The sequence below is a fragment of the Fukomys damarensis genome, unplaced genomic scaffold (assembly GCF_012274545.1).
Source record: "Fukomys damarensis isolate Sample0158 unplaced genomic scaffold, DMR_v1.0_HiC HiC_scaffold_23, whole genome shotgun sequence".
Taxonomy (NCBI): Eukaryota; Metazoa; Chordata; class Mammalia; order Rodentia; family Bathyergidae; genus Fukomys; species Fukomys damarensis.
In genome coordinates, this window is record NW_022900935.1 from 37,151,732 (window position 1) to 37,178,899 (window position 27,168).

Genomic DNA, 27,168 nt, shown 5'->3' on the forward strand with positions numbered 1-27,168 from the left:
TTCCTGGACACTTTTACACGGAAGAGGTGACAGCCTGGGAGAGTTCTCTGTGCAGTCCTCAGAAGGCCCAGCACAGGTCCTCCACATGCTGGCCACGGTGGGCTCCCTGTTGGCCGCCCTCTGGGGTGCGCTCCACCTCCGCACTCTCCTGCTGGGCGCTGTTGTCTTCCTGTTCTTTGCAGATTTCCTCAAAAGGAGGCGCCCAAAGAACTACCCTCCAGGACCCTGGCGCCTGCCTTTCCTGGGCAACTTCTTCCACCTGGACTTTGAAAAGTCCCAACTAGCGATTAAGCGGGTAGGAGCGAGGAGGGAGGCCGGCCGCGTCCTCACCCCACCCTGGCCTCTAGGACAAGGGACACTGGGGTGGCTCCCAGGCTGGGAACCTGCCAAAACCCTGCTTTGTGCTTCATCTTCCTTCTGCCTTGCTGGCCTCACCTGTCTGCCCTTTCTCCTGCTACAACACAGCGAAATGTTTCCCGTCTCAGTGTGTTACTGATGTTTAGGTCATCTTGTCCTTTCTTAGTTGTTAAAATTGAAACCCAAACCGCTTATTTGTCTGCTTTAGTATTATTACCCTAAATGTGGAACTGTCCTTCTCAGAGCCTCCATCCAGGGTATTGAAAACAGCTCTAGGGCCTCCTAAATGCTCACCCTGCTCCAGGGGACCCCCCCACACACACTTCCTGAGCCCTGGCCTCATCCCCTCCCTGCAACGCACTCACTAAAGTTGTCCTTCAGCTCCCTTCCTCTCAGTGCCTCCCATGCACTGGGTTCTGATTCCTTCAGCAGCCACTGGAGATCAGCCTCTGCCCACTTCTGTGGTCCTCTCCAGCCAGGGTTCTGCCTCCCAGGACTCAGCACGTTGGAATTCTCTCCAAATCTCCCCCTCAGGCAGGGCTCCCTGGCATCTGGCTGACAGCACCATGAGCTGATGCATCACGAAGGAAGATTAAACAGTGGCTGGGCAAGCTGAGCGGGGTTCAGGCTTGGCACACAATGAGTCACTGCTCCTTTCCCTGCAGGTTCCTGGAGTGTTGTAAGCCCTGCCTGTGCTCTCCCTGCAGGTGGGCAGGTGCTGTCAGCTGAGAGGAGAGGACCCAGTGTCACTGGGAGCTACTGACAGGATTCCTCACAGAGCTGTAAATATAGCCCCTACACCTGTGCCCTCAGTGCAGAAATGTGTTGTTGGTTTTCCAGATCTTTAGACTTTCCCTGAGCCCTTCTGTTTATTTGCACTTTGACTACATGATAGTCAGAAGATATCTTTGGTATGTTTTCAGTTGTCTTAAATGTGTGAAGGTTGCTTTGGGGCCCTAGGATGCAGTGTGTCCTAACACACGTGCCAGGCACACTTGCAGACTGAGGATTCTGCTCTGGCAAGTGGGGATTCTACTCTGGCGAGTGGATCGTTCCACATTTCAGTGAGATCTTAGAAGATGCCATTGTTCAGTTTTTCAGTCCCTTCGCTGACTTCTCATGTAGTGATTCCATCAACTCCTGAGAACAGTGTGTTTACTCGGTTCTGGGAGTTGTTCCTTCCTGTCTTGGGAAGTTGTGTCGTTTTGTATACATGACTCACTTTAAAGCAGGACAGCTGTTTGGTGCGTTGATGCTTTTACTGTGTTATGTCTGTCTTGTAATTTCCTTTCTGATATCCATAACTTCCTCCAGTCTTCTTTGTAGCAGGACTGAATTCTCTTACTTTTCTTTCATTGAAAAATATCTTTATTTCACCTTTCTACAATCTGTCTGCACTGGACGTAAAAGTTTAGATCAACCATTGCTTTCCTTCACTATTTTTAAATGCTTTGGTAAGATTTGGCCACCAGGATCTGAGGAGAGATCAACTGTAAATTGAATTTTTAGTCACTGTAGACACCAAATTCCTTCTGTCTGCCAGCTTTCAGGACAAGTTCATTGTTTTATGTTCCAGAGATTTGATTTTGAGGACTTGGATGCTTTTTTTGAATATTATTCTGTTTGGGTATTGTGTTTGTTTGTTTTTTTGCTTTTGTACCAGGGATCAAACCCAGGACCTTGTGCTTGCAAAGCAGGTGAGGAAACCACAAAGTTAAATTCCTGGCCCTGTTTGGGTTCTTTAATGTGAAGGTTATTCTTTTGCAAATTGAGAGCACATCTTAGAGACTTTCTTGTAGCTGGAAAGCAATACCTGACACCCAAAACTTAAAGGAGAGGTTGATTTTAGGTTACACTTTGTAGAGATTTCAGACAGTATTTGCCTGGCTCCAGGATAGGGCAGGATGGCAGAGGGGTGTGGGAAAGAAGTAGCTCAGGGCATGGTATGGTGTCCAGCAAGCTAGGGGAAGTCAAAGGAGGAGACAGGAAGGGCAATGTTTCCTTCTGTGTCACACAGACAGTGACCCTCTTCATCAGACCAAGCCCCACCTCCTCATAGCAAGTCAGCTATAATTCTGTATTCAGGTGACCTTCTACCGGTCCCACGTGAAACTTCAGTGGGACAGCTAAACCTAAACTATAACAAGTCAACTCAGCCAGTTTACTTCAGTTGTGGTTTTTCAAGTTTGATTTCTCTTGTTTCTGGAACTTTTGTGCGCTGATGACACAAATGTTAAACCTCCTACCTTTGGACCACAGGTCCCTGAAACTCAGCCTTCATTATTTCCAATTGATTTGCTATGTGTTTTTACTTGGGTCCATTCTTGTAGTCTGGGGAGAAAGGAGACACAGGCAGTAAAGAGTCTTGCTTCAGTCAAGAGGGAGAATGATGAGTAGGAGTAAAGGAGACTGATTTTATTCAATCTTGTCTGAACTAAGAAGTTTATTCTGTTTTGCTACTAGGGCAGATGTGGCTGGAGAAGGTGCGTACTGCCACAAAACAAAGTAGGAGAGTGATGAAACTGAGTCTGGGATCTTATTTCTGATGCAATGATTATTTTCATTAAACAGTTTATTTTTATTATATAAGCCTAGATATTTGTATGTATCTGTATGTAAAGCAAATTCAGATAAATGGTATAATTAGGTTACGATTACACTGTCATTCTTGCAGTGAGGAGACACTAACACCAACAGTGTGTTAAGTCTTGGATCAGGATTTTAGGCTCATTTCCATTCAGTCTCCATGGGAAGCGTCTATGTTAGGTTTCAGTTGGTGGTGTCCATTGTGCCCCTGAGGAAACTTACCAAGAGGAAAGAGCCATGCGATTTGCCCAGCTTATTCCAGTAGATACTAAAAAACGGAACCTTGAACTCAACATTATTTGATTTGTAAACCTTTTCTGCACTTGTAACCTGACATTTTATGATGTAACCAGAGAATACTTAATGTTGGATGGCACAGTTACAGGATATTATTCGTAGACATGTCTCCTCAAAGACACTGTAAGGGCTGTCAGTGCCAGGCCCAGTACTGGATAGCGTGTGACAAGTTGGGTGGTGGAAACTCTGAAAAATTGCTACTCTCAGTCTTCTCCATGGAATACTTTGGAGAGGAATAATTTTCTTTTATAACTGAGGAACTGAGGCTCATAAAGTGAAGTATTTTCTCTGAGAGCCCATCACTAGTAAACCACAGAGCCAAGACCTTGCATAATGCTAGAGCTAGAGGGATGGCTTCATGCCTGATAACAACTTACAGTGCACGTCCCTTTATCTGGACTGTCATGAAAAGGGTCACTCTTCTCAGGCTTCATGGTTACGTTGCTTCACTAAGAGGGCTGCCCTTACTACACCAGACTCAGAATAAACACGTCTCATCCTTCTTCAGCAGGCCAGGTGTGCTGAGTGCTCTGTCTTCACTAGATTCTAGGATGTACCGGTTAGAGACACTGTGTATTTTATGCAGTTGTATCCTAATGCCTCCTCTAGGGCAGGTGCTCACTCAATTCCCAGGTTGAAGATATGAATACATGTTTAAAGGAACTTCCATCACTAAGTGTATTGAATTTGACTTGACTGAAAGAAGAGAAATAGTTCAGAAACATGTCCCTCAGGGCCAATGTGCAGCCAGCTCCTCACTAAGACCCGGAGTCCCTTCAAGACAAACTCTTTTGATGTATTTGTCCTCCAGCCCCGGGTACATAAGCACATCCATGTTTAACAGTGACTACTTTATTGTTTTTTTTAGCATGTGAAGAAATATGGTAACATTGTCAGTTTGGAGGTAGCTGACATAACTGCAGTGCTTATAACTGGACTGCCCTTAATCAAAGAAGTCCTTACCCACACGGACCAGAACTTTATGAACCGACCCTTGACCCCTATTCGAAAACGTGTGTTTGGTAAAAAGGGTAAGTTTCTTGATCATGGTAAGTGTGCTTGAGATGTGCACGGTATGGTAAAAGTGCCTCTGTGTTGATAATTCTCCTGGACTCCCTCAAACAAAGCACTTTATGAAATTTTACCTATCAGAAGAAGCTGGGGGCTTACATTTCCTGATTGGAGCACCTCGTCCCAGGACTAACGAGCATCATCTTTGGTGGAGGTCTGGGGAAATCCATATAACCTGCAGGACTCACTCTGTGTGCCTGGATAATAAAGTGACCATGTCAGGCGTTCACAGCAGAGGAGGAGGCAGTGCCTTGTGTCTTTCTGTTCCCCATTCGGAACCTCTTCCCTTGGAAAATGGCTAGGATTCTGCTTTATTCATTCCTTCTTGCTTTTTATTCTCACACTGTTAAGGCCCTATCACACAGTGTATCAAACACCTTTTAATCCACATTAGAGCAAGTTGGCATGGATAATTAAAATCATCATTAAGTACATTAAAACTTCTAATATTTGAAATCAAAACTTCAGTTTATTAAACTATCAGAGCATCCTTTCCAGATGCTTCCAATTCCTCTTTGAAATAGTCCATGAATTAATTCTACAGGCATTTACTGCCATGGGAAGCCCAGTGCTAGGAATAAATGATAGAAGAATGCGAAGAATGGATCTGATGCATGTCCTCTGTGACTGTCATGCTGTCTAGAGAGAAGCACAGCATCCATGAACTGCAATAATAAAAATCATGGCAGTCTATCAGATACTTATTGGGTGAATTTAATGTAGTTCTGAAATTCAAGGAAAGTTGATATGAGTAAAGACAGTGTATTTAATAAAGTGAAAAGCACTATTCAGTCAAAGAGAATATAATATGAAGATTCTGTGACATGAGAAAAAGGAAAAGGAACTTGGTGAAACAAAAGATGTCCTATTATTGTAAAGGATTGTAAAGGATATAATTAAGTGGTGTTAAAACTGCCTGGCTAGGAATAGCTTATGCAATTTGTTAAGGACATTTGTTTTTTATCACTGGGACAGTGTAAGCTCTGAGAACATTTTCAGTGGGGAAAAAGGCAGACAGTACATTATTAAGACTCACTAGGATGCCACTGTAAGAATGCAGTTGAGATAGGAAGAAATTTTACAGATTTTAGCTTACAGAAAATGACAGCTTATACCAGGTAGGAGGGAAGAAATGACCGTGTGTTAGTAAAGGATGGTTATGATGAATTCCATGGCTTCCAGGTAATCACTAGGGAAACCTAATAACACACAATGACTTCATTATAGGGGCAACAGTGCATCGAGGTGCTTCCCACACAGGTACCTGATAGAAAGAGGAACACTTAGAGGAGAAAAAGGTATTTGGGTAGGATTGGCTTTTGTTGGGAGTCCTATGCATAAAGCCAAGCGTTTGAACATGGATGGGCCAAGTTTGCAGTGCTTCATCTTGGCAGTCAAGCAGTCACTGTCATGATGAGCACAGAGTTCTGGGACAGAAAGAGATGGTGACTAGAAGTAGTTACTATTTAAAATCAGAGGAATTGACAGGATTCCAGAAAACGGAATGTGGGATGAGAAAAGAGGAGTCTAGGGACCTAATCATGAAGACCTCCAACATTTCAAGATTTCACAGAAGAAAGTGAACCACAAAATAATACAAGGTGCTCACAGATATTTAGGGGAAAATCTATATGTGTGTTATCCTCATCCCCATTGGAAAAGAGCCATTTAAAGAAGAAGTGTGGAGAGCTGAGGAAAGACCACATGAGGTGAGGTTGGAGATTCCACTGGATTCACAGCAGAAGGGGCCATTTCAATGTGATGGTAAAGGGCAGACACAGGAACATGAAGGAGTTGAAGAGTCCTCTAGAATTGAAGACGTGGAAAAGAGCTTGGCATTGGCTGAAACAGATGATGGTTTATGGAGCACAACATGGCATTCTGCATCTTTGCCTGTACTGTTCTCTCTGTGCCAAATATTCCTTCCTTCTTGCTTTCTTGAATCATTCCTCATCTTTTAAGGCCAAGCTCAGCTACAACTTCTCTCATAAAGATTTTTTGTAAATTCTTGTGCCAAAGGGATTTGGCTTATTCACGTCTGCATTACTGATCTTTAGCTTAACGCTAATACTTCACTAAACTTATGTGACTTCTAATCAAAGCATAGGGCTTGGATACAGGCAGACTAGAATTTGAACATCCCTTATGTATGAATTGTGTTCCCTTGCAAAGTTTGCTTCATCCTTATCCCTAGTTTCTTGGATTTCTCATCAGTAAAACAGACAGAAAGTGATCTTGTGTAAAATACCTGTATTGTTTCTATGAGCACCAAATGACACAAAAACATACAAATACTTAAGTGGGAACAGTTAGCAAATGTTGGCAAGCAAATGTTAGAATTATGTTCGTTGCTCTGGGAGTATGGCTCTAAGGAAATTCAGAGAATATCAATGCCCCTTCTTTTCATCTCATGCACATGTCCATATAGTTACCAGGTGTTTGCACAGTGGTATCGGAATAACATCATGTTGGCTTCCATTTCTCCAGGACTGATCATGGCCAATGGCCAAATATGGAAGGAACAAAGAAGGTTCGCCCTGACCACACTAAGGAACTTCGGTTTAGGCAAGAAGAGCCTAGAGGAACGCATCCAGGAAGAAGCCCACCACCTTGCTGAGGTCATAGCAGAGGAGAAAGGTGAGCATTTCATAGTTTCGGTATGGGAAGTTGGGACACATCCAGTTATTGATCAGATACTCTTTAAGACCCTAAATTCAATCCCTATGCCCAGCACTGTGCTAGGCTCTGAGATAGAATAGTGAACACTTTCCTATGATACTATTCTCAAGGAGGACACAGATAGACACAAATTACTACATTGAAACCCTAATCGTAAATTTACTTACCATAACATTCAATGAGTCCTCATCATATCTTAGATGCTGTGGCTAGAGCTTCAAATATGGTTCTCTACAAGAGACATAGAGCAGACTTTTTGTAAAAATGTAGAGACAAACCAGTTGTTGTTTGAAGGACTCATCTCTTCCTTCGTCCACCTCCAGGAGAGCCTTTCAACCCTCACTTCAAGATCAACAATGCTGTTTCCAATATAATTTGCTCCATCATCTTTGGGGAGCGCTTTGACTACCAGGATGCTGAGTTTCAGGAGCTGCTGAGGTTACTGGATGAGGTTACACATTTGGAAGCGTCTCCTATGTGCCAAGTAAGCACTTCTCTTCCTGCATCTTGCTCGGGAGTATTGGGCTGATGTCAGATGCAAATGGTTCTTCTGTTTGGTTTTCTAGCTCTTTGAACCAAAAGTATAACAATTTAATACTGAAGTTAACCGAAACTATTTAAAATAATTTTTGTTTCATTTAGTTATCCTTTTCTTTGTTTCTTTTGGTATTTTTTGTTGAACCCAGGGTCTCAGGAATAGTGGGTGGTGCGCAACCTATTTAACTCTAAGTTGTATTTTCCAACCCAATTATAGTATTTTCTTTCTTTCTCTCCCTTCCTTCCTTCATTCTTTCCTTCTCTCTCTCTTTCTTTCTTGTTCCTTACAGTATCCTCAAGTATACAAAGAGGTGACATTTGACTAACACCTACATGAACTGAGGAGCTGGTGTTATAGAGGTTTCAGGGAAAGAGCTTTCTAGTCTGAGGGAATAGTAACTGCAAAAGCCCTTAAAGAGGAACATCCTTGATGGAACCACTGAGGCCTCTGTGACTGGGGTTTGCAGTCAGAGATGACAGTGAGAGAAAGCACATAAGATCAGTTCTGTAGGGCTTCTAGACACAAGGAATAACCTTGATCTTAAGGATAATGAGCAGCAATGGGAAAGTTCAGAAATAAAAATTAAGTCCAAGTGTTTATTGATCCCTCTGGAAGGAAGCTGTATAGAACACCAGGCTCGAAATTGTTTAAAAGAGGAATCAGGAAACCACTAAAACAATGTCAGCATCCAGGAAGTGGAAGGTGGTGCTTTGCAGTAGTGTGGCAAGCATGTGTGGGGTAGTAAGAAGCAGTAAATGTTGGATGGAGAGTTGAAATTCATGTAAGAGACATGAGATGATGAGAGGAGTCCACATGACATCACAGCATAAGTGTGAGCAGATAAGAGATTGAAGGAGAAGACTTTCATGAAAAGTGAAAAAGCAGCAGTGTGTTTTCTCCATGATCACTTTGTTTCTCTCCAGTAGATGTACAATTTCTTTCCATGGATGATGGAATTCCTCCCTGGACCTCATCATACTCTCTTCAGAGACTGGGACGAACTGAAGTCATTTGTTTCACGTGTGATTGAAAATCACAAGAGAGACTGGAATCCTGATGAGCCAAGGGACTTTATTGATGCTTACCTTAAGGAAATGGCACAGGTGAGAAAAGCGATATATATTTCCATGTTGGCTTTTAAAGAAGAAAAGCATCATGTTAGTTTCAAATTGCAGCCCTGACAAGTGTCTGAGACTTTGTGGATTAAAACAGCCCAATGCTGTCTTACGGTTCTACATGACAGAAATCCAAGATCAGATTCCTTGGGGGAAGTCAACGTGCTGGCCAGGACAGCTTCTTAGAGGTTGGAAGGCTCCACCTCCATGACTCTTCCACCTTCTGGAGGCCAACTGCGCTCCTTGTTTTGTGGTCGCTTGCCTGGTTTTCACTTCCAGGAGTGTAGCATCCTCTCCTCTCTGAGCTGGACTTCGGTCTCTACATCTTCTCTCTCTGAGTCTGACAATCTGGCCTCTCTGTTGAAGGATTATTCAGGACATTCTTTCCATATCAGGATGCTTAAATAAACCATATCTGCAAAGTCCCTTTGGCCTATAAACAGACAAAGGTTTGGGATGAGGACATCCTACAGATCAGTCACTAATCCACCACAGGCAGCAGAAATAGAGGCAGTGTTTCATACATGCATGAACTCAGGAATGCTGGAACAATCAGAAATAAAAGTAAGTGTCTTATTGCATTTGGCTTATGGCCCTGAGAATGTCCAAGTAAGCTGCCTTTCCATCCCCTGTTCCAGAGGTGTTGAATACCTGGCATTCAGGCCACAAGGGAATGGTTACTGGCATTGAAAGTTTTAAAATATTTATCATCACTGCACTTCTCTTCCCCTACCCACATGTGATGGAGTTGTGCACAGAGGGGGAAAATAGCCATTGAGCTTCAGAAGTTCATGTCCTTATTACTTGGGACTGAGCCTAGTTCCCTGCCTCTTCTCTCAGCCCCCACTGCAGAACACAGGTAAAGCTGAGTTGGATGCCAGAGTTTAAAGTAAATGTTGGAATAGGGCTGCTCTCTGCCCTCCTCATCACACATTTTCCATCTTACAGGTGAGAAGCAGTAAAAAGCCAAACTGAATGCATGGCCTTGAGCACAGTGGCCCTGTATAGATGTCAGTGAAGCAGTGTCATAAACTTTGACTCCTCAGACGAAGGACTTCTCCTCCTGGGGTGGGTAGAATGGGAATTTTGTTTTCTTTTCCCTCATCCTGCATCTTACTGGCATAATATTTAGATGAGCTTTATTTTCTTCTTAGAGGAGGAGTTTTTACCTACCATGTGGTATACATCTGTGGGACCATCAACATTAAGAAACATTTTGAAAAATTGTTCCTCCCAAAGACAGCAAAGAAGATGGGAGAGAATCACATGAAATTACTGAAGAAATAAGAAAGGTGTAAAAGGCTGATTAATAGGGAGATAGGATCATATTTGCATATAGAAGAATCCAATTTATTTTTGGTGCCATCAACAAAAATAATTATTAGCTACAGGGCTTTTGTTTCTCACAAGAGTCATGATGTCATTTTAGAGTGTGCCCACTTTAAAGCAGGAGACTGACGGACTGCAATGTTAAGGGACGTGTCCTAGGTCATGCATCAGACAATTGATACAGATCATGTGGAAAGCCCACCTGGTCATTCACATCTCATTTTCCCCACTGTGTTCCTAACCTGCAAAATTACAGGTACAAGTAAATGGTTATCTTGATTTTCTTATTCCCTGTATTTTATTAGTATGCTTCTTGTATATAATGTTTGTATTTCTTTGTGGGAATTTGGTACCTGTGTGTAAAGCATCTTAAATCCTTTCTTATCCCCTATTTTGGTCCTCTCTGTGATCTCCCTCCTCTCTCAATCTTCCTATTTGAGAACCATCTACCTACAGACTTATTATCTGTCTTTCATTTGGCTTCCTACGTATAATTTGGGTTTCTCATATAAGAAAAAATGCAATATTAAACTTTATCTGTGATTTATCTCATGTAACATTATGTTCTTGAGGTCCATTCATTTTCTTTTGAATTGATCAATTTTATCTTTCTTGGCAAAATAGTACTCCATTGTGGGTAAATACCACATTTTCTTTATACACTCATCTGTTGATGGACATAGAGGCTGCTTCCAAGATGTAACCATTGTGAGTTGTGCTGCTACCAACAAGGGTGTGCATGGATCACTGTAACATGATGTCTTTAACTGTTTGGGAAAATATATAGGAGGAGAATAGCTGGGTAAAATGGAGTTTCTAGTTGTGGTTTTTTGAGGAATCTCCATAGTGGTTGTGCTAGTGTGTATTCCCATCAACAATGTAGAAGGATTTCTTTTTCCCTACAGCCTCACCAACAATTGTTACTATTTGATTTTTTTGATGGCTGTCATTCTGTCACGGTTGAGGTCACATCAGCATGTTGTTTTTATTTTCATGTCCCTGATGGCCAGCAAAGTTGGGCATTTTTCATGTATTTATTGCCCATCTATAGGTCTTCTGTGAGGTGCCTATTCATTTCACTTGCCCATTTTTGATTGTCTTTTTTTTTCCCTTGAGTCTTCTATTGTGAAGGATCTAAGTGTTTTGATTTCTGTATGTATTCTAGATATTAGCTCTGTGTCTGAGGAATAGCTTGAAAAAATAGTTTTTCCATTCTGTAGGTTGTCCCTTCACTCTGTCTGTTGATTCTTTCACTCTGTAGGAGCTTTTTATATGATATAGTACCACTTGTTGATTTAAAAAAATTTTTTTTCTTTTATTGAGTTTATTGGTACACTTTAGGTACACAGTACAGTTACTTTCATTTTTGGGATCTTGTACCTTTACATGACAGGTGTTCTTGGTTCTCATTTTTTCCCCTTGTCCCTGCCCTCCCTTCACCCCTCCTCCCCTCCCCATTTACAATTTACTCAGCAGTGCAGCTGTGCTCAGAAAGTCATTCTTCTGACTTCAAGAATTTCACCCATTTTATTTTCCAGCACTGTGAGTGTTTCTGTTTTGACATTTATTTCCTGCATTTATTTGTATTGTAGCTTAGAACATGGTGACAGATATGGGTCTAAAGTCTTTGTTCTCCTTATACACAAGCAGTTTTCCTGACACCATTTATTAAACAGGTTTTCTTTTCTTCTGTCATTAGTAGATGTTCCACTGAAGATCAAAAGATTGAATGTTCTTGAAGTTGGTTCTGCATCCTCTATTCTGTTCCATTGATCCTCATGTATGTTTTTGTGCCAGTACCATGCTGCTTTTATCATGGTAGCTTTGAAATATAACATTAATTCAGGATTTGGAGCCTCCTACTTCTTCCTTTTTACCCAGAGTTGGTTTTGCTCTTCTGAAGCTATTCTATTTTCATATGCATTTTAGCATTTTTCTGTGAAGCATGCTCTTGGTATTTTGATTACAATGGCATTAAATCTATCAACATTTGAAATATAGCTATCTTGACTATATTGCTTCTGCCGATCTGAGAACATCAGTCTTCTGATGTCCACTTTGACTTCCTTTTTCAGAGCACTGTAGTTTTCATTGTAGAGGTCCTTCACTTCCTTAGTTTGGTTAATTCCCAGTACTTAATTTTTTCAGTGCTTTTTTGAATGATATCTTTTCACCTAGTATCTTTTTCATAGGATTCATTACAGATGTACAGGAACACTATTGATTTTTCTATGTTGATTTTGTATCCTGCTACATTGTTGAATTTGGTTATTAATTCCAGGAATCTTTCCTGTAATTTTTTTGTTTCTACATAGAAAATCATATCATCTACAAATAATAATAATTTTCCTTGTTCCTTTCCTATACATATTCCTTTTATTTTCTTACCAGGTTGCTTTTTCTAATGTTTATGTTAAACAAGACTGCAGAGAGTGAACATCCCTCTTATGTCCTTGATTTTAGAGGGAAAGCTTTCAGTTTTCTCCCATTTAATATGATGATAAAAGTAGCTTTGTCATAAATGGCATTTATCAGATTAAGATACGGTCCACATATATGTATTTGCTTTAGTGTTTACAACATGAAAAGATGTTAGATTTTGTCACAATCTTTTTCCTGCACATATTGATGTGATCATGTGATTTTTGTTTTTCCTTTTGTTTATGCGATGTATTACATTTTTACTGTGAATATTGAACCATCCTTGCATCTCTAAAGCCTACTTACTCATGATGTATAATCCAGGAATTCTGATATTATGGCAGGCATTCTGTTTGCCAGTATCTTGTTGAGGCTTTTTGCATCTGTATTCAGTAAGATCAGATTACTGGTTTAATCCTTGTTGGATTTTGGAATCAGGGCAATGCTAAGCTTCCAGAAATGACTGTGGGAGTACTCCTTTGCTTTTGATTTCACTGATGAGCTTTAGCAGTATTTGTGTGAGATTTGCGCTCAAGTTTTTGTTGAATTCATCATTGCATCCACTTGGAACTGTACTTTTCTTTGTTGGTAGGTATTTTTTAGTGCTGCAGTTTCATTGCCTGTTATTGGATGATACAAGGTTTTTCAATCTTTGTGGATTAATTTTGATAATTCATATGTATCTAAATATCTATCCATTTCTTCTGAATTCTCCAATTTATTGGCACATAGGTCCGCAAAGTCATCATTAATAATCTTGATTTAGGCAAATTGTGTTTTCAGATTTTTCACTTTTAACAGTGGATTTTTGCCTCCTTCTTTGTTTAGATTGTCTATTTTTTATTGTTTGAAGAACCAACTCTTCAATTCATTGATTTAAATTGCTTTTTGGTGTAAACTTCATTGGTTTCTATTGTGACCTGTATAATTTTCTTCCTTTTACTAGTTTGGAGTTTGGATTGTTCTTGTTTTACCAGGGCTTGAATGTGCATAGTTAGGTTGGTTATTGGCTTACTCTGGTTTTGTAATCTGGGCATTGAACACCTAGAACTTCTCTCTTAAGTCTGCTTCTGTTCTGTGCCATACATTCTGATAAGCTGTACTGGTAGTATATTTTAGATCTAGAGAATGTCTTCTTTATTGATTTCTTCTATAACCTATGCATTTTTATAATTTGTGCTCATTTCTGATTTTTGATACCTCCAATTAATCTTAATTAGTCTTTTTTATTTTATCTAGAAGTGTTGGGTCCATTTTTCATGTTTTCTTGTTCTGTTTAAGATATCTGTTAATTTTTTTTCTTGGTACCTGGGATTGAACTCAGGTCCTTGCACTTGTGAGGCAGGCAGCAGAACCACTGAGATAAATCCCCAGCTAAGATATCTGTTTCTTTTTTTTTTTTTTTTTTTTTTTTTTGGTACAGGGGATTGAACTCAGATCCTTGCACTTGCAAGGTAGTCCACCGAACCACTGAGCTAAATCACCAGCCCAAGATATCTGTTCTTAATTAGTCATCCAGAACAGCTCTGTTTTCTAGTTCTGACACTGTCCTCACATTGATCAATTGCACTGCCCATACTTACAATAAAATTTTTAATCTCTTTAATTTCTATTTTGATGATTCTTATTATTTTCCATGTTGGTCATTCATGTTTACATCATTTTATTTAGCTTGCTATCTAACTATTAGGATCTTCTGCAGACACGCTGATCATGTTGTTTACCTGGCCCATTATCTGTTTGCTTATTCTACCATGATCTTGCTAAATGCCTTATTGATCTATTTTGTTATCTCTTCTGTTATGTTTTTGAATAATTCAAGTGTGCGGCTTTTGATATTCTCCCTTTTGTTGCCCCAGGGATGATCTTTAGGGGAGTTGGGAATTTTGTTGCCTTGTCTTCTCCTGTTTCTTTCTTTTTTTTTTTTTTTTTGTAGTGATCCTTGTGGCTTGATTATAATGGTAAGCTTTCTTTGGAGACCTCATTGGTTAATGTCTACTTTTCAGTGGTTGCATCTTAGTGTGAGGATTGACCTTGTCCTCTCTTAGAGGAAAGGTTGCAGCATATTTGTTCCAGTACACAGTTTTTCTGCTAACAGCCACAGTATTGTTAACGACGACCTCCATGTGATACAGATATTGGTATCCTGAGAATAGCAGCATACACTATGTCAAATTTCTATAGCATTAAAATCAGTTATAGTAATAGCATTAAAGACAAACCCTAAGGATCAATAATGTACTGCCCTGAGCACTAGGAAAGAGCACTATAATTATCTTATGAACACTAAGACAAACCAAATATTAACCTAGTATTATATTTACTCACAGGAAATAACTACAAAACTTCCTCCCACAAACAATAGAACAGTATTCATCAATCATAACATAAAGTGAACTATCTATCTAGAGATTTGTAAAACATAATTGTTGTACTAGTAAAAGTGGAGTGTCTTAGTTACTTCTCTCCTTGCTAATACAAAATACCCCCCACTCACAAGTTATGGGAGGAAAGATTGATTTAGCTCACAGTTTGTAAAAGTTTCATTCTGTAATCAGCTGGATCCAAGGCACCCTGACTTTGCAGAGAAGAACACTTCCTCGTGGGCAGAAGGTAGCAAAATAGCGAAGGGATCACCACAGTTCTTTGTGACCCTTTAATCTTATCCAGGCAACTTGGGGTGTGGTGCATTCACATCCTTAATCCTAGTGCCCTTGAGCCTAACATTGCATCATGAATCACTCCCAGCATTACACACTCTAGAGAATCTGCCTCTGAAAATGCCCTGCCTATGACTGCATGACCCTTTGGAGGACATTTGCCACAAGCAATAACATAGAGGGTTTGAGGAACTGGAGAAGGAAAAAGGATAAATTTTTTAAAATCTGGGGGACATAAAATGGAAGATATGAGAGAAAAGAGAGATGGGGCCATATTGGGAAGTAAAAGGAAATTAATACTGTTAAGAAACAGTTACCGGAGAGAATGAACAGGAAAAGAGTATAAGAATAACCAAAAACACTGTAAGTGAAAGAGAAAAAATGTTGGGAGGGGATGAGAGAAAAGCAAATAAAAGGAACAAAGACAAAAAAAAGTATTTTTTAAAATTGTGTCCCCCAAAAATCTTATGCAAGAAAGAGAATAACTAAAGATAGGTAAAAAAATTTTCATGAAGGGGCCAGGGATTTAGCTCAGCGGTTCGGTGGCCTGCCTTGCAAGTGCAAGGACCCGAGTTCAATCCCCGGTAAAATTTTAATGAATAATTTGAAGAACAAATTTTTCTGTTTCTGAATGAGTGGTTTCCTTCTAATACCTGCAGGCATGGAATCCAACTGGTCACAATTTTCTTCACCTAGTTTTAGGCCCATGAGCTATTGAGGTGTTTTCCCCACACCAAACACCCTTATGTCTATTTACCTTGGACTGTGGTTAATGTTCAAGCCTGGTGTGCCCTTGTTTACACTGCTAGATGCAAAAAGCAGTCATCCCTCTGGTTTCTGCTGGAGGCAGCCCCAGGGCCTGGGGTTCCAGTGCACTGTTGGTCTTGTTGCTCCCTTTTCTCCTGGGGCGTCGTCCTCATCCTGGATCAGTTTGGTCAGTTTGTCCAATCTTCTGCAGCTCTGGCTAGAAGCTGATGGATGGTCACAGCATGCCTGGGTCAGCTGTGGTCTGCTTGCTCTTATGGGTGGTGCCTATCAAAGATCTGTGCGGCCTCAGTTGTCTTGATTTTGAAACACTGAGTGCTGGAGAATTGATCTTAACTTCCAGCAGTAGGTACAGGTGGACACTAGTGATAGTGCTGCTTCTTGACAAAGGCAAAAGCGTATAGTTTCTCCTTCTCCCCTTTCCTTCAAAACTTTTGCTATTGTATGGTGTCAACCACTGATTCTCTGAATGAACCCTAATCAGTGCTGTCCTGTCTAGCACCCAGACAAGACCATTTCAAGTTTTGATGAAGAAAACCTCATATTTAGCACCCTGGACCTCTTTTTCGGTGGGACTGAGACAACATCCACAATACTGCGTTGGGCTCTGCTATACATGGCCTTCTACCCGGAAGTCCAAGGTAAGTGTGTAGTGTGTGCTCGTGACCAGTCCAAGCAGTGCTCCTGGAAAGCAGGACAGCTTGGCAGATGGAAAGGCAGGCAGCACGGTCCTGAGGTGCTATCTCCTTGGGTGTGGGCTCATGCTTCAAGTCCACTGTCAGGATTGTGACCGGTCCAGGTAGTACAAGTGCTGCCTTGAGTTCCTGCCCTCAGAGAGCTCTGAGTCCAGGGGAAACAGTGAAGTCCATGCTATTGTGATAAATTCCAGGAAGAAGTGGCAGTCTCGGTTGCAGATCCTCTCCTAGCCTCCCTTTCTCTTCACTGATGCCTTCTCTTTGTTTTTCTTTACTGAATGCTGTCCAAAGTCTTTCTCTGTACTAAATGCAGTGCCCTCCAATGTCACCCCTTTCTGCGTGCCCGGCCTCATCCCCACTCTGCTGTATGGGGGCTTCCCCAAAGTGCGTTTCATTCCCTGTCACTGTTCTTATCTGTGCCCTCAGCCTGACATCTGCTCTTTCCTCTACCATGGAGCTGCTTCCCCACTTTCTGCACAGAATAAAGTTACTGACCTTCATGTCCTCCACTACTCTAGGATATTACTTGCTTAGCCATCATTAGCATTGTCTTATGCCAGAAATGAGTTAATGCAATGCAACTAATGTGCTTATCGCTCAGTGTTCTTATAAATCTGTCACAGACTCTCATCCCACCATGGACAGTGGCTGTTCTCATGTCTTTTGTTCACACAACTTTCACAATAGTTTGAGCCAGTGGCGGATGGAGACTCTCAGGACGAAATTTTCCAAACTGTGGGTCACAATTTAATAAAGAGGCATAAAACAAGCTTTGTGGATCCAGACCAACTTTTTTCCCCCATGATAGACACAGATTGCAGTGCTTCTCATGTATGTATTGCTTCATACTATCCATTCCATAAATTGATATAAAATTCACGCTTTATGTGTGTATTTATGTATATGCATCTTGACTCATGATGTAAAATGCATTTCTACCTGTGGAATGTTTTTTTTAAAGAAAAGGTTAAAACTTCTCAGTTAGCATGTTGCATTAGGGTTCTCAAGGGGAACAGAATCAGTCAAAATATATGCATGATTATGCAAGGGGTTTATTAGGTGAGCAAAGAGGGTGAGATGCAGAAGAATTCACAATGATCATCTGTAACCTGGAAAAGCAGAGTATTCAGTATCCGCTCAACCCAAGGAGATGGGAGCCTCAGACCATGAGGGATCCCGGATGCAAAACCAGTCAGAGGTCAAAGTCCTAGAAGCCCACTGCAGAGTCACCAGTGTGAATCTGCGCTGGAAGACTGAAGGAACTGGAGAGCCATGGAGAGGCAATAACCAAGACTTGAGCTCTTCCAAAATGGAGACGCATCCTTCTTCTTTCCCCTCTCTATTCTATCTATCCAGGATGGCTTGTCCCCTCTGAGTTTGCTGGCCTATGTGTCAGCCATATGTGGTCACACCTACAAGTGGACTTTACTAATCTGCCAGGTGGTTCTTACTCCAGCCAAGTTGATCTATCACAATAGTGATCACAGATGTAAACTGGGCTTCTGGAATAGAGGATCCAAAATAAGAATTAATTAAAGTTATAGAAGTTTACACCTGTGTTCGCACCAGCACGATTGTCCATAGCTAAGAGGTGGGAGTAAGCTAAGTGAACCATGAAGGAGGAAACAAAATGTGGAACACACATGGAATGGAGTTGTATTCAATCTTAAAAAGGAATAAAGTGCTGAAGTATGCTATAGCAAGAGTATTGTTAATAACCCAGCCACAGTAGCACAGATGCTGCGTGACTACACTTCTATGAGTTATTTAGAGCTGTGCAATTCACTGTGTCTTAATGGAGATTAGTGGGAGCCATGTGTTGGGCAAGGAGGAAATGAGGATTGCTTTGTGAATATAGAGTTTCAGTTTTGCAGGGTGAAAAATTTTAGAGACTGCACTGCACTCCAAGGAGAATATGTTTAAAATTAATTAACCCTAAGTTAAAATGACTTAGATGGTGCATTTTGTGTTAAATCATGGTACCTTAACTAACTTTCCTCCTTGAAAATGGACAGTAAACAAATGTTACATGTTTAAGTCTCTCTTGAGGAAAAGAACTGTAAGATCCTAGAATCCAAAGACCTTTCAATGGTTGCACTATTGTATCTAGAATGAGACCTTTCTTTCCACTCTCTAATACCCTACCCAGGAAGACTGCCTGTCCACACTAAGAAGCGAGAAAGGAAAAGGCAGCAAACACCTTTCCTCTGAAGGGATGAAACATCTCTTCTGCTTATATTTCATCCACCGGAACCGAGTGACACGGCCTCATTTAGTCAAAAGGAAACACGGGAAATGCAGTTTTCAACCAAACAACCAAGAATAAAGTTGAACTCCCTATTAGTGTAGAAAAAGTAGAAAAAAAATTGTACAGCAAGTAGCGGTTTCTATCATTGTTTTTAATCCTCGCCTAAATCAATTATGAAAACTTTGAAGAATTCCTAAAATGAAGGTATACTTATCCTCATTAATGAGACTGGAAAATTGAGACTGAAAGGCCTTCAGTAGTTTGCAGCAACAATGTGGCAGAGCAAGAGTTTCCTGTCCACCTTCCACTCAGAGATCTCCTTGAGAAATTAGAGTGTATAGATCTGCTGTGTGTGAGTTTGTGTCCTCCCCACAAAATCCATGTGTCGACACCTATTTAACAATGTGCTGGTAGTGGGAATGGGGGCCTTTCCTGTGATTGGCTCTCCTGAGTGGGACTATTTTCCTAAATTAAGCTAAAAAGTAGGTCTTGGGGAGCTGCGTTGGTCCTTGGCATATGTCAGCACACAGCAAGGTGGTATAGTCAGTCCATGAGTGAGAACGTGGTCCCACAAGGCACCAAGTTTGTTGGGGATTTTATCTTGTATCCCCCAGGATCCAGAACTGAGAAATGAAATTCTACGGTTTCTAAGCCAGCCATTTTAGAGAACTTTATCATAGCAGCCTCAACAAGACCTACTGTGAACTTAGCTGTGCTCAGCCTGGATATCCAGTTCCTTAGGCCACCCAGGTTCAGGAACTTAAGAGCACTGACCATTTTCTAAATAAGCCCTAAAAAAGGTCTGTTTTGTTGATTTGTAGACTGGCTTAGCTAAAATCCATCAGGGAAGCTCTTATAGAACATGCTCACATGTGTATAAGAAATCATAGAATAATAAGAAACACTTGATACCCCCTTCTCTTCCAGAAAAAGTACACACTGAGATTGACAGAGTCGTTGGTCAAGGGCAGCAGCCGAGCTTGGCCAACAGAGAGTCCATGCCCTATACCAATGCTGTCATCCACGAGGCACTGAGAATGGGCAATATCATTCCTCTGAATGCTCCCAGGGAAGTGAGTGTTGATACAGCTCTGGGTGGATACCACCTGCCAAAGGTAAGCAGACACTCTCAGGCTTTGTCTTCAAGCCCGTTTTTGACCTTGCCCTGAGAAATTATGAAATGGGTTCTAGTCCAAAGGAATCACTTACATGAGCAGAGTGATATATCATATGTGATTGTCTTAATACCTGACATCCACAATTTAGGAAGAAAGGTTTATTTCTGCTCACAATTTGTAGAGGTTTCTATCCATGGTTAGGTGGCTCTGGGCCACAGTGACATGGCAGAGGTGCATGGTACCGGGGATGCAGCTCATGGCATGGTGGGAAGCAGGGAGAAATCAAGGGAGGAGACAGAAAGGCACAGCCATGCAGGTCATTCCCCCAGTAAAGCCACCTCCCCTGAGCAGGCATCTGTAACCGGCCAGCCATTACTGGAAAATCTACGACAAAATCCTGTAGTTACAGAATGTTAAATGTGAAAGGACATTTAAGACACTCAGCTCTCCAGTTACTCTAACACTGATGTTTCTAACATAATTTCCCTGCTAGTATTACTTTAATTTTAACTTAGAACCCAGTGCTAGGCAATTATGTTTAAGAAAGGAAGCTGTGTAGTATTAACATTATTGTATTAAAAAGGATTAAACACTTGTTAAGGAACAATTATGTGTGTTAGACTAATAGCCTCTTTCAAAATGTCTTTGTTCTCAGGATAAATTGCCTTTTTGTGTTCTAAATTTATGTTTTACGTTTAGGTGAGGCTCAGGAAAAATAATTTTACAGGAGTTCTCACGACTACAAAATGACAAAAGGTGTTATCCAGAATCAATTCTATGTTGATGATTTTCACTACGTAGTGCTCCTTCTCAGGACTTGCTTTTATCTGACTGTACAATAACCTCCCCTCAGTTTTTCTCCATTGGCCCCTTGTTGAATTTCCTGCCTTCATGAACAGAAGACATCTCATGCTACCTGCTCTTATGATCTCCACGCTCAGCTCCTCTGTGTCCCTGGCATCTTTCATCCATAAAGCGCGATTAGGTGTCTCCCTGTGTTCTCTGGCCAACTTGCCCAGCCTGTGAGGATCTGTTCTAGTTTGTCTCAGTCCCTCTGAATAGGCTTTCCTCAGGGACACTCTCCAGTGGTGGAACCGGGGAGCTTTCCCACTGAACACTGCCGGGTAGGGCCACTGCAGAGCCAGGAAGTCCTTCTGCAGGGAGCAGAGGTCTGAATACGTGAGGTGCTCTTTGTATTGTTCTAACCATTCATCCACCTGCAGAGCACCAGGCCATCTCACTAGACTGCTTTTGCCACTACGTTTTAGTATCAGGTTTAAGAACTATCCTGGACACTGAGAAATCTGATTGCACCTAGGGAAGGAGAGCCACGGCTTTGATGCCAGACAAGCGTAGTGCAGGAAATGGCTGCTCACTCTCTGACTTAGAAAGTTGTCAAACCTCAGCTCTTCATTTTCTTAATCTGTAAAACGCACTTAAACTCACCTCATTCTCTACATCTAGGTAAATATCATCTTAATAACAATTATTACTCTTTAGTAACCCAACAAATATGCAGTAAGTACGTAAAACATTTGGGTCTGAAAACAACCCTGAGCAGTATAGGGATGGAAACACCTTCTTAGAAAGTATGATGAGAGGGCAAAGGAAAACTTGCTGGTTCTACAAAGACGCTCTCAGAATCCTCCAGCTAGAGGGAAACATAGGAGCCAGATGACCCTCCGAGGCGAGGCTTTTGAAGGAAGTGAGTTTGGAACCAACAATTGAGGAATGGCAAGAAGTTTATGAAAAGGTAAACAGAAGATCCTTTTCCACAAGATAAGCAACATGGGATCATGATCTGTTAGAAGAACCAGAGGAAGGCACCTTAATGGCAGCCCCGACGTTATGGCTTGTGTCTAGATGTCCCCCAAAAGGCTCACGCAGGCATAGGTGTGGTTGTTTGGAGGTGGCTGGATCTAGGGAGTGTGATTCGGGGATTAAGTGTGTGATGCTGGGAATAAGGCTCCCCAGCCCGAATGTGAGTGCCACGCACCCCAAGGGCCAGCAGCCTGTATGGAACAAAAGGGACAGAAAGGGGATACTGCCATTGCTTGCTGCTGCTCACCTTCTACTGCCCCCTGTCCTCTCTGTGAGGCCCCTCTGCCATGTCACCCTGCCTTGAAACCAGTTGGTTATGGACTGAAACCTCTATGAACTGTGAAGTGCAGTAAACCATTCCTGCTTTAACCTGGGTGTCAGGTGTTTTGTCTGAGCAACAAGTATAGTAACTTAGACAAGAGGCCACCTAAAGGGGCAAGTCCTGGCGAATCAGAGGATGGGTTTGTGACCCAAGAGTGTCAGGAAGAATTCAAGAGTATGGAGTTTGCCTTTTGAGTACTAGGGCCACGTGACATGATGAAGTCATATTCAAAGTGCACTCAGCTCTCTGATGTGGAGCAGACTGAAAGGGGTCGCACGGGCATGGTTAGGAGGCATTATCTGAGTCTGAGTGCACAAGGCAGCACCTCAAAGAGGAGCCTGTTTGGGGCAGGAAATGGAGGTGGCAGAATTAACAAATAGGTAAGTGGGTCGTCCTCACAGGTGGGTCAGAAGAGTCACCATGAGGGAAAGGCTCACTATTCTGCTTCTGGGATGTCTGGTCCTGTGGCTGGAGAAGCAGAGGTTCCTGGTCCTGGCCACCTGTTAGGATTACTAATCCTGTTGTGAGTGGAGAGAGCAGTTGATACTGCAGGGACGCAAAGGAAGATCAAGAGAGGCTTTTTTGCTATTATCACTGATATGTGCCTGTAGAAGAAACCCATTCTATACTCAAAAATAGTCTACCCTCTCTGGAACATTCCTGGCAGGCAATGCCAGACTGCCCTCTGAGTATTCCTGTGAAAAAGCATACGATCCTGGAGACTGAGTGTAGGATGGTGGACTAGGCAAGGTATGGGAGCTGAGGCCAGTAGCAGGCCCCAGCTCGAGAGCCCAGGACCCTGTGCATGACTGTGTTGCATGTGCCGAGCCTCTGCCGACTCTCTCCTGCCTTTTCTAGGGGACCATGGTCCTGACCAATTTGACTGCACTGCACAGGGACCCCACAGAGTGGGCGACTCCAGACACATTCAACCCAGAGCATTTCCTGGAGAATGGACAGTTTAAGAAGAGGGAATCCTTTCTACCTTTCTCACTGGGTGAGTTGTGCTGACCAGGAGTAAGATCACAGGAGTTCCTCCATATGGTTTTCCTCCTCTTCTCTGTAGTCCTTTGCTTTGAATAAGATTCTTCCATGTGCCTCATCCCAGCACGACTCCATGTCGCTGTTGGATGCAGCCCAGCAGTCCCTGGATTGCACATTGTTTTAGATCCTGCCTAAAACTCAGTCACTCCCTTTCCTCTGATGGAGCTTTCATCTGGCCTATGATCTGCTGAAAACGGAGAGAGACCCAAACCTTGACTCTTGCCCATAAAGAAGCTTGTACATCTGCCATCTTCTTGGAGTGTCACAAATGAGTTCAAAAATTCAGCTCACACAAAAATAGTGATGATATTTAAATATGGAGATTGGGAAGTACAGGAGAGATGGGCCACCTCCTCTCCTTACACACATTAGGCAGTGACTGACAGATGATGACAGCCTAGCAGACTGGGTTATGCTTTACGAGAAATTCTTGAAATTTTCTTTTTTTCACTTTAAATTTTAATTACTTTTAAAAACTCAAATTAATAAATACATGTTTTATGCAACTTAAACACTAAAAAGTTTGATTCGGTGAAATCTCATTTTTTCTCTCTTTTATTTTCAATCCACATTCAAGTAGGTTTTTTTCAATTAGTTTTTAAAACACTTAATATCATAAAATCAATAGCAAATTATCTTCTTATATTTCAACCATTTTGTTGTAAATGTTGCATGAATTTTCAAATTAAGAAGGCAAATGTTTTCATTACATATTTAGCAAACCTCTATTATGTGTCATTCAGCCCCGAGAATATAACTATGAGTTAAATAGAAAACGAAAGCTTCTGTCATGGAACACACGCCCTAGTGCAGTGATGGCGAACCTTTTACTGTTGAGCACCGAAACTAAACCCCAGAACACGCTTATTTACTGCAAAGGGCCAACACTGAAATTCAACCTGAATACTGAGATTTAGGTTAGAAACATAACTCGTGTATTGCCATATTTTGTCTTAAAAGGAATGCAGTTGCCATGCATGCTATAAATTGTCCACCATTGCCCTCCTGTAACCGTACAAGGTTCAAATTAACATCAACACTTTGGAAATAATGCAAGTGGGGTACAACCCAATGTGGGAATTATACTCACAATATTCCTGTGGCTCAGATAGCATGAGTGTCCATTAGTTTTATCAAAACCTAAAGTTGTGTGTGCCTCACACGGTCTTTTCAGTATGACTCAGTGTTTCCAGAAAACACTGCTAGGGGAGACATGGAATTTGCTTATAATTAACTTACAGTAAAATCCAGATTGCCTTTTTGAAGCAGCATCTTTTATGGCTGGTGACCCTGAGGCTCACCATGGGATGAGGTGGGATCTACCCGCGAGGTGGTATGATTGCAATGTCGGTGTTTTTTTCTCTCTGCTGTGATTCCCTGAATGTGCCCGAATTCTGATGGTATCCTCTGTCTTTCTACACAGAGTTCCAGGTCGCCTTTGTATACTGTGAAAATTCACTTCTAATGTCAAAGCTTGTCTCAGATTTAGGAATACCTTCCAGGCTGCCTGTTCATAGTATTTTTATGTTTCAATAGAAAAATGAGTTTAATATAAAAAGAAGCAGAAGAAAGAGAGAAAATATTGACAAAGAAACCCGTTATGTTGTGCTAGCCCTTCTGAAGCCACTCTGTAGAACAGAGATTCCTGGTGGCCACACAGTCCTTCACACTGGGGAAGTGTCTGCAAGCCCAGGTCCAGTAGGGCCTGTCCAGGGTTCACACCTCTTTCCCACAGAGTCACCAGAGAGATGGTGCTAGGTGATGCGAGCTTTTGAACCAGACGTGGGGAAAGAGGCTGGGCCAGGGACTGCAAGCACACACACTCCTGCACAGACAGTTCTTTATGGGCGGCAGTTTAGGGCTTCAGCTCACTTGGGGCTTTGGGTGAAGAGACTCATCAGTTGGTCAAGACAGTGACCAACTCTCACAGAACAGAGAACAGCAGGAATGGTATGGATATTCTCAGCTGGGCTAAAGTGCCTAAATATCCTTAGCCAGGAGAACAGTTCCAAATGATGTCTCTTTGATGTGGACTGAGATCACCAGGTGGTCACTGCCAGCTCATTCCAGAGGCCTTGGAATTTTTGTGACACCATCATCCCACACCAAACATCCTGGGTTTGTGGGTCTGGACCCTAGAATAGGTCTGAAGGACATTAGGGACTTCTACACAGGTTGCTGAAGAAGGACAAAGTAGGGGCAGATAAGATGACAAATACAAAGCAAAGGAAAATGCATGCTAGCTCTCACATGCAATAGGACAATGAACACTAACCTTGGACTAAACACTGTTCCATTTTTGTTGAGCACATATTGTTATACAGATGAATGAGTTTCATTTCATCAGATTTGTACCTGCATGTGATGTACTTTAATCATTGCCCTCATCACCTCCTCTTCTCAACTCTCTCCCCGTGGACTAAGCACTTTTAATGATCAACAACTCTATATGTAGAAGTAAGTAGCATTTGATTCAAGGGTTGAGACAGCTAAGGGGACAGAGGCAATGTGAACACAGAGATCCTTGTATCCCATTTCAGTCACCCATGAGACATCTGTGAGCAAAGTGAAGGGAAAGCGTCTTCAGGAAGAGTGACCTTCAGGTCCCGGGGAAATAACTTAGGCCACTATTCTAACCCACCCAGTAGACGTATCCTCTATAGCAAGCTGGTGAGAATGTGCTAATGTATTGTGGGACCTCCCAAATCAGACATTTAAGTCTAAGGGCAAATGAGGCAAGAGGACTTGCTTGGACTTTTCCTTGGTTACAGTAACTCATTTCGTGCAAGTTACTCTGCTTCAGTGGTTTTATCTGAGTCCAGTGACAAGTACTTAGAAGCATGAGGTGCTACCAAGGTTAACTACATCATACCCAAAATTTACTTGTCATTCCAGCTGTCTTTCCATCACTGTCCCCACAAGGTGGCCTTCAGTACCCTCAGCACTGACTTTCTGTCCCCTTTTCCCCCAGTTCTCCACATTCCAGGTATTAGGATGTGGCCAGGGTTGTGTCCAAGGTGAGGTATGGAGGGGAGGACCCTGCTGCGCCCTCATGTTGGAAGCAAAGGTCCTGGCTAAGACAGACAAATCAGGGAGGAAGGAACGGGCAGCTCCATCTGGAGGGCTGTGCTTGTCAGGGGGTCCCCACAATGCAGGAGGGTAACAGGAGTAAGGGAGTGGCTTAGATGTTAGGAGCCCGGTGCCGTACTTTCCTGTTTGCTTTTAAGGTTGAGACAGATACATAGCTTTGTTGTTTTTTCACTGACTGATCTTGTGTTTGTTTATTAAATGAATTTTGAAATGTTTTGGACTAGATACCTACTCTCCTAGTCAGCCAGGCCTCCCACTCTCCTTCCTCTGTACTTCTTCTGTACTCTGCTTCTTCACCCCACAAGCAACTTGTAAATGCATTTGAACTTGTGATCCTGGGTTTCCACTTTCCCTCCTTTGGTGAATTCAAGTGGTTGTCAGACAAACAGAAAAAGCTGGATGTAATCTAAAAAGTTAGAAATTGCTGGAAGGAGTCGAGAACACCATTTTCTAGAGGCAACAGGGCTACCTGAAAAGATAAATTATTCGTTTTTGTCCCACAGGGAAACGTGGATGCCTCGGAGAACAGCTGGCTAGGTCTGAGCTGTTTATTTTCTTCACTTCCCTTCTGCAAAAATTTACCTTCAAACCCCCAAAGAATGAAAAGCTGAGCCTGAAGATTAGGGTGGGCATGACACTTTCCCCAGAGAGCTACAACATCTGTGCTGTCCCCAGGGCATGATGCTGGGGAAGGAAGTGAAAGGCAAGAAAGAAGAAATGGCAGCTGTCTGAAGCCTCTGGTGCCCACACAGATGTGAGGGGACAGAATGGAGGTGGGGGAGGGAAGAATTGGGCTAAGAGGAAAATGGATCCAAAATGTGAGCTCTTCTCTTTCCTTCAGAACTGATACAGTGCACCCATGTGTGGACAAAATTATTTACCGTTTCATCTTGAACATGGGATGGAACAGGATTCCGTCTCTAAATACAAGTCTTCGAAAGAGTTAAAGCAAATAAAGGAGTAATGGACTTTAAGTGATTTGTAAGCAATAAAGCACAAGATAAAATTATAG

General features: G+C 42.0%; 1 protein-coding gene across 2 annotated transcripts; it reads left to right on the plus strand.

The window, feature by feature from the left end:
* Positions 1 to 27,168, plus strand: LOC104859959 (cytochrome P450 2J2). Of its 2 annotated transcripts, XM_010620864.2 has the most exons (10): positions 1 to 295; positions 1,065 to 1,139; positions 4,109 to 4,271; positions 6,799 to 6,948; positions 7,314 to 7,474; positions 8,455 to 8,631; positions 16,318 to 16,459; positions 19,689 to 19,876; positions 22,881 to 23,019; positions 26,660 to 27,168. In XM_010620864.2, the coding sequence occupies exons 1-10, from the start codon at positions 86 to 88 to the stop codon at positions 26,836 to 26,838; spliced, it is 1,584 nt and encodes a 527-aa protein (XP_010619166.1). In that variant the 5' UTR covers positions 1 to 85; the 3' UTR covers positions 26,839 to 27,168. The 2 variants fall into 2 exon arrangements, with proteins under 2 accessions (XP_010619166.1, XP_010619167.1); XM_010620865.1 differs by lacking the exon at positions 1,065 to 1,139.